We start from the raw sequence: 17265 nt of genomic DNA, 5'->3' as shown, positions 1-17265 counted from the left end.
TGATGATGATGATGATGATGATGATGATGATGATAATAATAATAATAATGATAATAATAACTTAGGTCTCATATTTTAGCTGCAAATTCAATTTTCAAAAATATTATATAATTCTTACACATCACCGTTTTCATGCGATGACTCACTTTATGTGTAGGTACAATAGAGTGTCTTAAAATAGAATCCCAGAATGGCATTACCAAAATTAAATAAATCAATCAATGAAGAACTTCTGGGGGGGGGGGGGGGGATATGTAGATATGGGAGAGGGCGAGGAGTGGGAAGAGGCATGACATTGACAGAGGCCCAGGCGGGGGGAGGGGAGGAATTGTGGAAATTTTAATACAGACCTATTTTTGACTCACTCTATAATTTAACGAAAAATGTCAAATTTGACAGCACGCTACACACTTCTATGAGTGCTGCTGCTACACAGGGTATAGATGCTGTGTGCTTGGCTAGGAAACTCACAACATTGCCATTTGGAAATATTACACACCAATACAAAAAACAATGTGTAACCTCAATCGTTTATAGATAGTATGCGCTTGGCTAAGAAGCTCAAAATATTGCCATCCGGAAGTATAACGGATCAACACACACAATTATGTGTATCCATGAAGGATTATAGTCAGGATAATACAGTTCATTGAGCATTACTCATAAACGCGGATGGCAAAAAACAATAACAAAGACATGAGTGAGTCATCTTCGAACTATCTATAGAAATGGTGAGTTGTACATGTTATGAAAAGGTAGTTCGGAATGGGGCGATCTATATTAAATGACCTTTCCATGTGCTCGAGGTCATTGGTCATATTGGAATATGAGCAAAAAGTGACCCACATATTGAAAAGTGTTCACAGATTGAGAAATATATCCAACGTCACAATTGAATTCAATAGTCTGATGTCACGTCCGCCCAGCAACCAGCAGCTTGGTTCTAAACAAAGAAAATCGGTTCTGTTTATTCTTCATTATGCTGGCTAGAACTTTTTCACATGCCATGTGATCAGAATGTATAAAATTCAAAACATGATCAGATTTATAATGTTTTTCTCCTCTGGATACACTTTTATGCTCGTCGGAGAAATATTCCATAAGGGCGTCCGCCATTGTTCCGATAGTTTAGAGGCAGTTATTAAGTTTCCATGCGTCATTACGAGGGAAGTGACGTATTGCGTATTGGACCAATAGAGTAGCCTTTGGTGCCCTATCATAGAAAAAAAAAAAAAAAAAAAAAAAAAACCGATATGCATTAGTAATATAAAGTATTGATGATTGAATGGCATTTAAAAAACAAACATAATTTATCCATTGAATTCAAACTTTTAAGATGATCAAATTCCTTATCGACACAGTTCTTAAAAACGATATTGTCTTATAGATAGTATGCAGGTGACGTCACTCAGGCTTTTGTTATTGTTTTTGCCATCCGCGTTTGTGAGTTGTTCTCACTAAACTGTATTAACCAGACTATAAAAGTTCATGGTTACACAGAGTTTGTGTGTTGGTCCGTTATACTTCCGGATGGCAATGTTGTGAACTCCTTGGCCAAGCGCATTCTATCTATAGAAAAGGTAACCAATAGCCTTCAACAGTCGTGAAGTCACTTCCCTCGTAATGACGCATAGTAACTTAGCAACTGGTTCTAAACCATCGGAACAATGGCGGACGCCCTTTTGAAATACTTCTCCGACGAGCACAAAAGTGTATCCAGGGGAGAAAAACATTATAAATCTGATCATCTTTTGACTATTATACATTCTGATCACATGGCACGTGAAAACAGTCAAGCCAACATGCGCTTCATCGGTGGGGTCTTTCTACCTGTCCAACATGTACCCGCTGTGGGCAAGAACCTGAGACGGCAGAACATCTAGTCGAACGGTGTGTTGTGACGATGCTACCCGGCGGGTTTGCGACGGTGCACGAATGCGGACCGGACTTTGCTGATTGGGTCGATCGTCATAACATAGTAGTGTGATAACCATAAGAGGCTGCTGCCAACATGGAAAATAAAAAGTACCGATTCTCTTCGTTTAGAACCAAGCTGCTCGTTGCTGGGCGACGTGACATCAGACTATTGAATCCTATTATTGAGCACGGTAAGTGATCGGCAAGCCGACGGCGTGAGAGGGGCGGTGTGTATAATGAGACAATGATAGATAGAATAATACAGAGATAAATGAATAAATGAATGAATAAATAAATGAATGAATGAATGAAGGAAGGAAGGAAGGAACGAACGAACGACGATAGATTGAATAAATGAACGCATAAATTATTGATTGATTGAATGAATGAATAAATGAATGAATTAATGAATGAATGAATAAATTAATGAATAAATGAATGAACGGATGAAGGAAGGAAGGAACGAACGAACGGCGATGGACTGAATAAATGAACGCATAAATTATTGATTGATTGAATGAATGAACAAATGAATGAATGAATGACGATAGAACGATAAATGAACGAATAAATGATTGATTGAATGAATAAATGAATGAACGAATGAATGGATGAATGAACGACGAACGAATGAATGAATGAAAGATAAAAAGTAAATACTAACATGCGTGCATCGACATCAGATAAACAATAGATAAATTGACAGAAATGTAAATTGAGATATTGAAATAGGCATAGAGAAGTAGAAGAAAAGAGAAAAGAATAAATAGATAAATGAAATAAACAAATTAATTAATGAGAAATACAAACATATATAAATAAAACGCATTATTATATTTTGAAAATACGTACATAAAGTGATAAATGAAGAGAAACATAAATTGTTAGCTTGATATAATTAACTAAACAAGTAAATAAATGAGGAAATAAATAGATTAGATAATGAATGAATAAATGAATTATTACTAAATCAAATAGAAACAACCATAGAACATAATGGAAAAAAATAAAGAAAGAAGAAAAATTAAAGAGAAAAAAAAAAGAGCACCAATAGACTTACCGACACTGTATTGCATTCGCCTCATCCATGGGTAAATTTGAGGTGCAGGAAAACAGCCTTCCTTCGGTGATCCGGGGGACTCGAGTTTATCCGTATTATTATTAGACGATGGCGGCGGCGATGCTGACGATGATTTTTGGTTGTATTTCTTGTTATCGCCTGGCGAGGACGGTGATGTCTTTATCATCGACTGGTGTTGTTGTTGATGCGCTGGTTTCGGTACTTTTTGACGATGCGCTAGTGGAGGGGAGTCCAAATTTCGCGGGCGGTTTTCATTTTCTTCAAGGAAATTGGATGGGTAGAATTTGTTGGAATGGATGTTGTCTGCGTCAGAGGTTTTTGTGTTCTCGCCATTTTCGTCATCTGCTTCATTGTTGTTATCCTCCATTTTGTCCGTTCCGGAACCGGAAGTGGATAGATTGTGTACATGAGATCCGTCGTCGGAGTTTTGATATTTGTTGGAATTTTCTTTGGTTGATGATGATGATAACGATGATGATGTTAACGATGTCAATGTTGATGATGAGTCTCTTAGTAATGAGGATGATGATGAGGGTGATGATAATGTTGATGTGGAGGAATCCGTGCTTCGTCCCTCTAGGAGTTTGAGATTATTATTGTGTGAAGTTGGTGGTGAGAGCGATGTGGATGATGAATGTTGCCCCAAAGCTGTTAGGGTTGTTGAGGAATTATGTTGGTGGAGATGATGATGATGAAGATGTGGTGGTGGCGGTGGAGGGCTTGGGGTTGATGGGGGTAGGTGTGCAAGGGCTCGAGGTGAGGGGTAGCCTCCTAAATCACCCGACAAGGTGTCGGAGTATCTCGAATCACACCTGAGGGAGTTCCGGTGGAGCTGATTGCCGTGGTGACTACCGCTCGTACCTCCGCTGCTACTGCTCAGACCGTAGCTTGAGTATCGTGAATTTCCGAAAGGAGAAGGAGCATTGTAGAGTTCGGACAGTGATGATGAGGTACTGCTGTGATGATGTTGTGATGTCAGTGGCGACTGGAGCGCGTGGGGTTGTTGGTCTTGGTGGAGATTGAGAGAATGTTGCTGCTGATGTTGTTGTTGTTGCTGTTGTTGAAGATGATGATAGTTTGGACTTCCGCCGCTGCTGCTACTGCTGTGAAGATGATGCTGCTGTTGTTGGGATAGTTGGTGATGGTGATGATGGTGGCTAGAGGAGTAAGGATTTCTGTCGTAGCTTGAGTTACTGGATACGTCCGAGAGAGGGTCCAACCCAGATACAGCGGAACCGTAACAGGCGGACAGCGAGTTGACAAAATAGGAACTCATGTCTGTTTGATTTGTTCTGTTTTTTTTGGTTTATTTGTTGTTTTATTATAATTTTTTTATGTGTGTCTTGTTGTTTTTATTTATTTCTTTATTTATTTATTTTTTTTAATGATTCAACTTTAGATTAAAAATAAATATTTAAAAAGAACAATGTAAGTACAAGAAAATAATGGTGAGTTTAATTATTCAGGTGCCCTCGGTTTGGAATAAACTCTTTTTTTAAAAGACCAATTTTTGTACAAGAAAATAGTTGTCGACAAATGAATGCGTTCAGATCAGATTTGCAATTTATTTAACTGCAATCCAACATGATAACTTGTCAAGAGTATCAGTCTCTGGTCTCTACATCGTTAAAGCATTCCCCCAGAATTTCTAAGAAAGCAATAGAAGGTCTGCCAGCTGCTGTATTCGATTCGATATGATGTAAAGAAAATCGATACCCACAAAATAATCGAATGATATGAGCCAGATTAGATATCACCTCCAAAACTGCATCATTTCATCAAACACTTCCAGATAGAATCGTCATTAGGATTATTGATAACTGATCGATTTGGGATTGGCTTGTTGTGGTTTAATCCTAATTGATAGAAACTAAGTCTTTTTATTTTCTTGAAGATAAATATTCACATTTTGATTGTTTTGTGCGGCTGCAAATCTGTTTTTTTTTTCTTTCAACTGTCCAGGGTTGTCATGAATTCAAAGTTTTCTGGGGGGAAAAGAAAAAAAAAGGAAAATGCGATAAAATGATTAAATGAAAACAATGAGACCCTCAAACCTCAAAACGGTATTTCTAATAGTGTGAATTCTGTATTTGGACAGACCTACCAACAACCTACGACAATTTGGTAGAACTACGGATTTTTGGCTCCAAACCGACAATTATAATTTAAAGATCTTTGATTCAATAAAACTTCTTGAAAATAAAGATTTTGTTGCCGTAGAATTTTCACCAAAACTTCACATCCACAACCCCCCCCCCTCCCCCACCCACACAAACACACACAAAAATAGAATATTCTTACTCAAACAGAATAACAAGAGATGAAGTGAGTTGAAAAGTGCCAGAAGACAATAGAGAATAAAAAATTTTCGCGACGGTGATGGGGGTTTGAACCCGCGACGTTATTGGTACGACAACTCCGCCTGGCCGGTGAGAGCGTGACTCTACCGTATGAACTATCCACGATCCCATAAAAAAAAATCGTATCTAATTCAGGTCATTCATTACTAGAGCTCTCTCTCTCTCTCTCTCTCTCTCTCTCTCTCTCTCTCTCTCTCTCTCTTTCTCTCTCTCTCTCCCACCGACTACTTGAGATCGAGGGTCCAACACACACACAACCTCCGCGAAAATAAACAACAAGTACATTATATAGATAGTATGCGCTTGGCTAAGAAGCTCATAACATTGCCATCCGGAAGTATAACGGACCAACACACAAAACTGTGTGCATCCATGAACGTTTATCGTCGGGTTAATACAGTTTAATGAGCATTACTCATAAACGCGGATGGCAAAAAAACAATAACAAAGATCCGAGTGACGTCAACTAAGAACTATCTATACATAATATTCTTTTGCAAAATGAACTTTACAGAAACTCAGTGTCTAATTTTTATAACTATAATAATTTTTAAAAAGAATTATTAAATTTTGTGATGTACAAAAGAAATCAGAAAGAAAACTGTTGGTTACATCGCAACGAATGTGAAGATTTTTCTATGGTTGGTACGGAGAGGGTTAAAGTTAAAGGAAATATGGTAACATATTATTGACAAATTGGTATTTTTTACTAGTAGTTCAAGTGCCTAATATGTTAAAACCTCTGAAAACTACGATTTTTTTTTTCAAGTTCAGGTAGGAAGTTCTGATTTACGCGTAGATCGACGGGCAAATATTTTCAGATCTCCTGTTGACCGAGGCCAATAATGGGTTTGATTTAACATAGTTCTTATGGACTATATAATTAATATTGCACCGGTTTGAAAGTATAATGTCCATTATAACAATGTGCCCATAACGATTTGAGTTATCAGGCCTGCAATAAATAACTACACGTCGATTTAGATGACTACAAATTCAAATGATCAAAATTAGAAAATGAATGATTTTTGAAGTTGAACGAAAAAAAAAAAACCCCAACAAAACTGACTATTTTCAATATATGCATTGGTTCTAACTCAAGTTTTATAAGATAAGCATAACTTTAAAAAAAAAACAAAAACAATTATAAGCACCATAGGCACCAATATTAGTAATGATGATGATGATGATGATGATGATGATGATGATGATGATGATGATGATGATGATAATAAATAATAATAATAATAATAATAATAATAATAATAATAATAATAATAATAATAATAATAATAATAATAATAATAATAATAATAATAATAAAACAAAAAATTAAAAACTAAATAAATAATAATAATAAAAATATTAATATATATATATATATATATATATATATATATATATATATATATATATATATATATATATTATATATATATATAGCAATTCAGAAATAATTTTTAAATATTTATTTTAAAACCTAAAAAATTCCATCAAAAATGCATGGAACAAAAATAATGATGAATGCAATTCCAGACTAGATCTAGACCAGCTGCTTTGTACCAATTTCAAGAAGGTCCGCCGTGAATCACAACAGATTTTCACAAAGTTATTGCCACAAAGTTGTTGTTTTTTTAAACACTAAAGTTATAAAGATATTATAGATAGTATGCAGATGACGTCACTCAGGCCTTTGTTATTGTTTTTGCCATCCGCGTTTGTGAGTTGTTCTCACTAAACTGTATTAACCAGACTATAAAAGTTCATGGTTACACAGAGTTTGTGTGTTGGTCCGTTATACTTCCGGATGGCAATGTTGTGAACTCCTTGGCCAAGCGCATTCTATCTATACGGCCTAGTGTCAGCCACAGCAGAAATAAATATTAATATTTTTTTCTAAAAATATGCACTTCCGCCACGACATCATAATAAGAAATCGTCGCCTAGGCATTCCACGAAGGAATATATAGATAGTATGCGCTTGGCTAAGAAGCTCACAACATTGCCATCCGGAAGTATAACGGACCAACACACAAAACTGTGTGCATCCATGAACGTTTATAGTCAGGTTAATACAGTTCAGTGAGCATTACTCATAAACGCGGATGGCAAAAAAAAATAACAAAGACCTGAGTGACATCATCTTCAAGATGTCTGATGTCAACAGGAATCATCCATGTTGTCCAAGTAATAATTAATATTAATATAATGATGTCTTGTGCCATGAAGCTTGCTTTCGGATTGGAAAGTCCTGGGTTCGAGCCTCGCTCGGTGCATGGTTGAGTCCTTGGAAAGTGTTCGTTAATCACATTCTATCACCGTACTCATATGTAAAATGAGTACTTGGCCGTTAACAGTGTTGTTTCTTTACGAAAAAAAATGTAATTTCGCTCAACAGGCGTCATGTTAAGTGTTGCGGTTGGTCTGGGGCCTCTTGTAATAAGCGCATTGAGCACGTTTAGTGGATATAATTGCTCTATGATAAAAGCTCAATAATAATCTTAAAATATTTCCCTCGCGAGAAAAATAAAGCAAATTTCCTCGACTTAGTATTGGAATCTTAGACCTCCACTCTGCCATGATCACCACAATCACCGCTGATATATAAATAAATTTTAAAAGAAAGAATGAATCACATCGAAATCCAAATCCAAGGAAAGTTGGGTTTTTCTTTTTTTTTTTTGGTGTGTTTTTTTTTTTCTTTTTTTTTTTAACAGGAAATCATGATAATAATAATAGTAATACACACACACTAAATCTGCTCACTCAAAGTGGTTTACACTGTGTCCAAAGACGACAGCAACGTTTAATATGTAGGATGAGATATTATGACGTTGGTAAACTTTTCAAAAGAAATGGCCACTACCAAGTGGACGTGATTGAAATAACAAACCAAGGGTGGGTAACCCTGAAATATAATTTTACATTTTTTGAAAAAAACAAAAAACGAAAAAAAAAAAACCCAAAAAAAAAAAAACAACAACAAAAAACGATTAAGTTCGATTAAATATAAATTTAGAAATATTTCTAGTCAGGGACGAGAAGGGGGCGATCAGGGGGGGGGGGGGGGGGGGGGGGGGGGTGTACGATCGAGGCACAATAAAAATAATATCCCTAGATATTATAAAATCATCGCAAAGCCATTAAAGTTAAAAATACCCCCCCCCCTTTCCCCACCACACACACACACACACTCACACACACACACATACATACACACATACACACATATTAACAGCATAATGACTTGCGATTCAAATACACACATACACACATCAACACACTCCAGATGTAAAGGGACACACAGACATACACAGTCAGTAGTAGAAATTCTTGGTGTCGTGGTGGGTGTCGTCAAAAACGTGAAAGAAAAATTTTAAACTATTTATTTGGGTCGTCAAAACCAAAAGTCATAATAAAAATAAAATCTCCAGCTATCACCACCTTCGCCCCACGATACATTCCCGAAACCAAAATTATGATTATTGTTATCGCCATGAAATTTGTCATAAAAATCATGACATCATGACAATGAATTTTTTAGATGGTTGTTTGATCACTTGAAAAGTTTATTAACTCCTCCTCTTCGTCCCCCCTCCTCCTCCTCATTCCCCTCCTCCTCCTCTTCCCCTCCTCCTCCTCTTCCCCTCCCCCTCCTCCTCCTCCTCATTCTCCTCCTCCTCCTCCTTCCTCTTCCCCTCCTCCTCCTCCTCCTCCTCTTCTCCTCCTCTTCCTCCTCCTCCTCCTTCCTCTCTTCTTCTTCTTCTTCTTCTTCTTCTTCTTTCTTCTTCTTCTTCTTCTTCTTCTTCTTTCTTCTTCTTCTCTCTTCTTTCTTCTTCTTCTTCTCTTCTTCTCTCCTTCTTCTTCTCCTCCTCCTCCTCCTCCTCCTCCTCCTTCTCCTCCTCAATGTAAATGCTCAAGTAAGCGCCTAGAGCATGGTAACATCGGGATAAGGCGCTATATAAACGATATTTACTATTTATTATTATCAGGTTAGATCTTAAGCGAACACAGCCTTAAAGTGTGTCAAAGGTCACTACACCATTGATGCTATGCTTTTAGGTAAAATACGCATAATATCCGTCATCCGGATATAACGCACTAACACACAAATCTATGTGTATCCTTGAATTGAACGTTGATAGTTCGATTGATACAATTTAACGAGAGTTAATCATTTAAAATGATGTCTAAAAACAATAACAAAGAGCTGAGAGTGACGTCAATTTAATTCTTTCTCTTAGGTATCATCAGGTTAGCTCTTAATCGAACGCAGACTTTAGTGGGTCAAAGGTCACTACACTAAAATAATGACTTTTTAATCTAAAACATTAAAATAGTGAGGGTGTGATGTGTTTATGGCTTAGAGTTAGTTAGTGACAGGTTGAGTTGTCAAATAGTGAAGAGAAAATATTTAAACTATTTCAGCATTGCCTCGTCCTAATCCGTTTACAAATATAACAGCTATTTATAAAGTCGTTTTAAAAAGTTCTGTCTCCACATCTGAATCTGTCTGTACCGCAGGGTGCAGTCACTGACAGTAGAAAATATATTATATTCTATTATTGTCTTATTGTGGTGACAACGTGGTTACATGAAAGTGAAAACTATATTATATGTGACCCTTCGCCTCAAAACGGTATTAAGTCGGGTTGGTTAAGATGTTGAAAATTCAATTTATAGCCAGAAATATCAGACTTGTGTTGAGTTTGTATGTTTTATTGAGGAGAATGGATACCATATTTTAGGTTGCTAATGCCAACAATTTATATTTTTGATCAGTTTAACATTTAATTCGGATTTTAAGCATTTGGTTCTTTCCTACATAATACCGTTTTGAGACGATGGGTCACATATTATTGTCTTATTGTGGTGACATCATGGTCACATTATAGTGAAAACGATATTATATTATGGTTTTATCGGAGACAGCGATATTATAGATAGTTCGAAGATGACGTCACTCAGGTCTTTGTTATTGTTTTTTGCCATCCGCGTGTATGAGTAATGCTCACTGAACTGTATTAAGCTGACTATAAACTTTGATGGATACACACAGTTTTGTGTGTTGGTCCGTTATTATTATTATTACTATTATTATTATTATTATTATTATTATTATTATTATTATTATTATTATTATTATTATTATTATCATCATCATCATCATCATCATCATCATCATCATCATCATACATCATCATCATCATTCATCATTATTATTATTATTATTATATTCATCATCATCATCATCATCATCATCATCATCATCATTCATCATCATTTATTATCATTATTATTATTATTTATTATTATTATTATTATTATTATTATTATTATTATTATTACATTATTATTATATATCATCATCATCATCATCATCATCATCATCATCATCTTATCATATATTATTATTATTATTATTATTATTATTATTATTATTATTATTATATTATTATTATTATTATTATTTGATAAAACTGAGACACTATTAGTGCTCGTACGAACACATCGGTCCGACGAAATCGCCCACACAATAAAACATCCCTAAGCTGTCCAACTCAAGACGTTATTTGCCGTTCACGATGATTGTTGCTGGCTGTTCTAGTAGCGGGTGTTGATGTTGTTGTCCAAAGAGAAACAACATGCTCCCCCTTAGGGCAAGGACTCAGGGGGGGGGGGGGGGGGGGGGGGGGGGGGGTCGTTAAAATATCTCTTTAATCTATCGTTTTGTTTTGTTTTTCAACGTGGGATTTTGTACCGTTCACAGTTATTGTTCAGAGAGAGAGAGAGAGAGAGAGAGAGAGAGAGAGAGAGAGAGAGAGAGAGTGGGTGAGTGAGAGAGAGAGAGAGAGCGAGATATAGATAAATAGATAGATAGATAGATAGATAGATAGAGAGAGAGAGACAAATAAATAGATAGAGAGAGAGAGAGAGAGAGAGCGAGAGATATAGATAAATAGATAGAGAGATAGATAGATAGAGAGAGAGAGAGAGAGAGAGAGAAAGGAGAGCGATATATATATATATATATATATATATATATATATATATTAATAGATATATATATATATATATATTATATATATGTATATATTATATATATATATATGTATATATATATAGATAGATAGATAGATAGATAGATAGATAGAGAGAGAGAGAGAGAGAGAGAGAGAGAGAGAGAGAGAGAGAGAGAGAGAGAGGGGGAGAGGAAATTATACTTTTTGACTATCTTCTCTTATTGATAAAATCAAACGGACCATTTAATAGTTATATGGATATAATAAGTAGATCCATGATTTTGGAGCTTATCCCGGTTTCTGTAAGATGGCGTATGACACAAAATTTCAGAATAATACTTTCTACGAGTAATTTCTAACTAATTGATAAATCATAACACGTCTGAACAAAATATTTCCTTTTATGGGATGCAATCAATTATGATGATGATTATTATTATTATTATTATTATTATTATTATTATTATTATTATTATTATTATTATTATTATTATTATTATTATTATTATTATTATTATTATTATTATTATCATTATTATATATTATTATTATTATTATTATTATTATTATTATTATTATTATTATTATTATTATCATTATTAATATTACATATTGCTGTCGTTACAACTAATATTATGATGTGATAGTTTTGTAAGTAATTAAATGAATAAATAAATTGATAAATAAATAGATAAAAAGACAAACAAATAAATGAATAGATAAATAGATAAATGAATAAATAAATAAATAGATAAATAAATAAATATATAACTAGAAATATAAATACATAAATAATTTATTTAAAAAATAGATAAATAAGTAAATGAATAAATACATTTATCAATTGATTGGTTAATTAATAGAATGAATGAATAAATAGATAAATAGATAAATGAATAAATAAATAAATAGATAAATAAATAAATATATAACTAGAAATATAAATACATCAAACAAATTTTAAAATCAATAAATGAGTGGATAAACAATAAATCGATAACTGAATCGAATTAACAAATGAATAATGTAATCAATTACTTCATTAATATATAAATAAATCATTGAATATCCTAAATATAGAATAGGAGACTAATAATATTGTGAGAGAGAAACCATACAAATGGGTTATTCACCCACAAGAAAGATACAAGATCTCATTAACATGTTATCTGTGTCACGCTGATTATGGTTATGGTATGTGGTATAATTCTATTATTACTCAAGAATAAATAGTATTTTTATTGTAAAGAGCTTTGAGAGGCAATTGCTTAGAAAGCGCTATACTAAAAATACATTATTATTATTATTATTATTATTATTATTATTATTATTATTATTATTATTATTATTATTATTATTATTATTATTATTATTATTATATTATTATTATTATTATATTATTATTATTATTATTATTATATTATTATATATTATTATTATTATCATTATTATTATTATTATCATTATTATTATTATTATCTATTATTATTATTTATTATTATTATTATATTGTTGTTGTTGTTTTATTTTATTTTTTTATTATTTTATTATTATTTATTATTATTATTATTATTATATTATTATTGTTGTTTGTTTAATTATTATTATTATTATTATTTTTTATTATTATTAATTTATTATTTATTAATTTTGTTGTTGTTTTTTGTTATTATTATTTATTATTATTTTATTTTATTATTAATTATTTTTTATTATTCATCTATAATATTGTATTTGATATTTTATTACATGTTTAAGTAAATTTTTATGAAATTACCTTGCTTTATACTATGAATTTGACCCTTTTTCCCACAACTTGTAACTGAATTTTTATCATTCAACAAGAAAAAAATACCAACACAACACCCCCCCCCAAAACAAACAAAAAAAAACAACAAAAAAAAAAACAAAAAAACAAAACAAACAAAAACCAACAAAAAACAAACAAACAATCAAACATAACAAAACCTGAAACTCACTTCATATGTAGACATTGACTTTTGAATTGATTTCGAACTTTTTAAAGATAATAAATTATTATCATTATTATTATATTATTATTATTATTATTATTATTATTATATTATTATTATTATTAAATTATTATTATTATTATTATTATTATTATTATTATTATTATTATTATTATTATTATCATTATTATTCAAATTCAAAGAATTTAAATCTGATTCTGAATGTTACTTGAAGTCGACTCAATTCTGAGTAGTTGTATTGGAGGTCGGAGAAAGTTGTTGAGTGTGACAGCCATTTGTTGGTGTTTTAGGCTGAAGAATTTTGATAATCTTCGTTTGAAGGTTTCTAAATATGTTTTGCTCACACACAATTTTAACTCGGGAAGTGCGGGGTGCAAAGAATATTTGAAGATGTTAGAGTTTGTAGATTGGTGTTTCAGTGTTTAATAAGAAAATATTATTTTACTGAATGTATTCCCCAAAACAATTAATATAGAATAATATAGACTAAAAAGAATGACAATGAACTATCTAATGATATGTGACCCTTCGTCTCAAAACGGTATTAAGTCGGGTTAATTAAGATGCTGAAAATGGAATTTGTAACCAGAAATATCATGCTTAAATTGAGTTTATATGCTTTATAGAGGAGAAGGAATATCATATTTTAATGTGTTAAATACCAACGTTTTATATTTTTGACCAGTTCAACTTTAATTTGACTTTTTAGTATCTGGTCCATCCCGACATTATACCGTTTTGAGACGAGGGGTCACACTATAATATATATATATATATATATATATATATATATATATATATAAATATATAATTTTAGAAAAATGGTGAAACGACGCCTAAAATATGTGTTGAGAGTTTTAGATACTAAAAATCAATTTTAACCCTCTCCTTACCAGCCATTTTCAGGATTTCCCCCAAAACTTCACACCCAACTAGCATCAAAAAACCCCCTCAAAAAAAAAAATGTATCACTCAAAGACAATAGCAGTAAGTTCTTCCAATACACATAGACGTCTAATTTCTTTAGCAAAACAAAGCTCTACAACACACTGTTCGTTTTCTTTAAATTTTATGATGTACAAGAGAAATTTGAATAAGAAAAATGTTGGTTGTATCGTAACGAATGTGACGATTTTCCTATAGTTTGTATGGAAAGGGTTAAAGATAAATTTTAAAAAAAGAGGCTTTTGGATAATTTTATTTGTTTTATTGAGTAATTTTAAATCTAAATTATGCCCTTCAGTTACGACATTATAAGATATCGTCGCCTAGGTATTCCACGAAGGAATAAATAGATAATTCATCAAACAAGATGTCTGATGTCAACAACAGGAATCTTCAATGTTGTCCAATAAGTGAGAAAATGGGTGGGGGGGGGGGGGGGGTATTAATAATCCTTATTGAGTAATCGTTCCAATAAAATAACAAAAACAACTAAATTTTTTAGCATTCTGGTCATTCTTTGATTATAAAAGCACACTTTTGGCATCTGTATTATCTTAATATAATAATATTACCGTTTGAGGCGACGGGTCACAATTTCGGTCAAACTAGTTAATAATATTGCTTGATAAAAATGGTTGGGTTTAATAAATAAGAATATATATAATATATGTATTCTTATTTATCAAACCCAACCATTTTTACCATATAATTAATTAATTAATTAATTAATTGAGTTTCGTAACATAATCTAACCTTTATTTTGTTTTGTAACTTTTGAATGAGATTCTCTCATAATAACAATCAATACTTACGATAAAAGCCTCTTTGGAAAATTAACGAAAATTTATTATAATTTGTATTCCAACCGTAATGAAAGTTATGAACAGATTTGATAATAATATGGCGATACAATAATGACGAATAATAAATGAAATAATATTATAATATACAAGACCATAAATATAATGTATATCAATCACAACAACAACAACAACAATAACACTGGTAAATGTATTATCACACTGTACTGTACTACTGACTGGCGTCAAAAAGAATCACCTAATAAAGATCACATTGTCGTCATTACAACCAATCATCATTATTATTATTATCATTATCATCATTATCATTATTATTGTCATTATCCCATGCAGTGTAACTAACAACAACAACAACGACGACCACCACACCACCATCACTAAATTACTGTTCTAAAGTGGTTAAAAAAATACCTCCTGTGGATATTTTATGGCCGAGTAGATGATAACAATAACAATCCTTCTTTTCCCCAACAAATCTCATCTCAAAGCCAAAAGTCGCTGTTCGTTCGTCCTCTTTCCTCCCGAAAAACAAAACAAAACAACAAAACCCATTACAGCTACACGTTCTTCGTACGTACGTAGGTGAGGCGCGTACGCACGTCGCTCTCTAGCTACAGCTCTATCGCACTTTTCAGATTTCACAACACATAATAAAACTCTTTTATCTCCCTCTTGTCTACCCAGCATGCACCGCCCACCTAATTAACATAACCGTAGGGGGGAGGTTGTAAAGTAGGCAGAAGTGAATAGTACTCTAACTGCTACTATATGTATTATTCCTGTTACAAACTCTCCAGCCTTTAGTATTCGTTGTAGGAAGTAGTAAAAAAAAACAACACTAAACAAACGGCGTAACAATCACACAAAACAGACAATTTTCTATGTTTTTCCCTTCTACTTTGACCAAAGTTTCTCCTCGCCTCGCCTCGCCTCGCCCCCTTTCCTCTCGTTCCAAACGATATTTTCCGTCAAGTGGGCGGGGCCAAACAGATGACGTGACAGCTCACGAGTGTATCTTCGCGCCTCGCTAAACTCACACGAGTAGAACTAATCCCGTTTTTTCTCGTACGATAAATCATTGGGCAGTCTAGCCCCGCCCCCCTTCTTCTGACGGTGACCAAGATGACGAGAGGATGAGAGGGGGAGGAGAGGAGAGGAGAGAGAGAGAGAGAGAGAGAGAGAGAGAGAGAGAGAGAGAGAGAGAGAGAGAGAGCAGCAGCAGGAGGGAGGAGTGATGGATTTCCACCAGCGGACCAGGTCTGAAAGGATAGACGGAATGTGGAATGCTTCACCAACTTCCTACTTCATTTTCATGTATATTTGTTTATTTGTTTTCCTCCCATCTTCTTCTTCACTTCTTCACCTCACTTTTAATTTTCCACAGAGCTGCCAAGCTTACAAATTTCTAGCACCAAATTTCAAACTATTCAGAGGATAACTTTAATCAGTGTTTAAAAATTTTTTTTAATGTATCGTTTTACTTTTGAGATAAGATGATTCATGTAATAAATGAATATTGATTAATTAATTATGAACATTGAACAAAACAAAACACTAAAAAAAAAAACACACCAAACACCCCCCCCCCCCCCCCCATAAATAGCACATTATACAGGTTTAATTGCCCCAGAAATTTTAAATTTTTGTATTCTCAAAGATATGCCAACCTTCCAAATGTAGTCAAAACAGTAAAATCGTGTCCTATGCGGGATTTTCATATCACTTGACAGCTCCTCATAATTCTCGTCCTTGATAATAATAATATTGCGAATAATATTATAACACACACGCTTCTGTTTACTCTTTCAATATCTCTCTTTCTCACTCACACAGTCTTTCTCTCTCTCTCTCTCTCTCTCTCTCTCTCTCTCCCTCTCTCTCTTTCTCTCTCCTCTTTCTCTCTCTCTCTCTCTCTCTCCTCTCTCTCTCTCTCTCCCCTCTCTCTCTCTCCTTCTTTTCTCTCTCTCTCTCTCTCCCCCCCCCTCTCTTCTCTCTCTCTCTCTCTCTCTCTCCCCCCCTCTCTCTCTCTCTCTCTCTCTCTCTCTCTCTCCCCCCCCTCTCTCTCTCTCTCTCTCTCTCTCTCTCTCAAATCACTTGACAGCTCCTCATTTTCGTCTTTGATAA

At 33.4% G+C, this 17265-nt stretch overlaps 1 protein-coding gene across 1 annotated transcript in view; it reads right to left on the bottom strand.

Moving 5' to 3' along the window:
* The window catches only part of LOC144957837 (uncharacterized), a 42440-nt gene extending 26684 nt beyond the window's left edge, over window positions 1-15756 (bottom strand). The window contains exons 1-2 of the mRNA XM_078889298.1: window positions 15553-15756; window positions 2978-4983 (exon numbers count right to left, since the gene is read on the bottom strand). Coding sequence (XP_078745424.1) covers window positions 2978-4274 — 1297 coding nt within the window. The 5' untranslated portion in view covers window positions 4275-4983; window positions 15553-15756. The remainder of the gene's footprint in view (window positions 1-2977; window positions 4984-15552) is intronic.
* Window positions 15757-17265: the final 1509 nt, after the last annotated feature.

Source organism: Berghia stephanieae, chromosome 12 (genome assembly GCF_034508935.2).
Source record: "Berghia stephanieae isolate SIO BIC M18660-M18661 chromosome 12, UCSD_Bste_1.3, whole genome shotgun sequence".
Classification (NCBI taxonomy): Eukaryota; Metazoa; Mollusca; class Gastropoda; order Nudibranchia; family Aeolidiidae; genus Berghia; species Berghia stephanieae.
The sequence above is the reverse complement of the archived record's forward strand: the minus strand, read 5'-3'. Positions and strand labels throughout refer to the sequence as shown.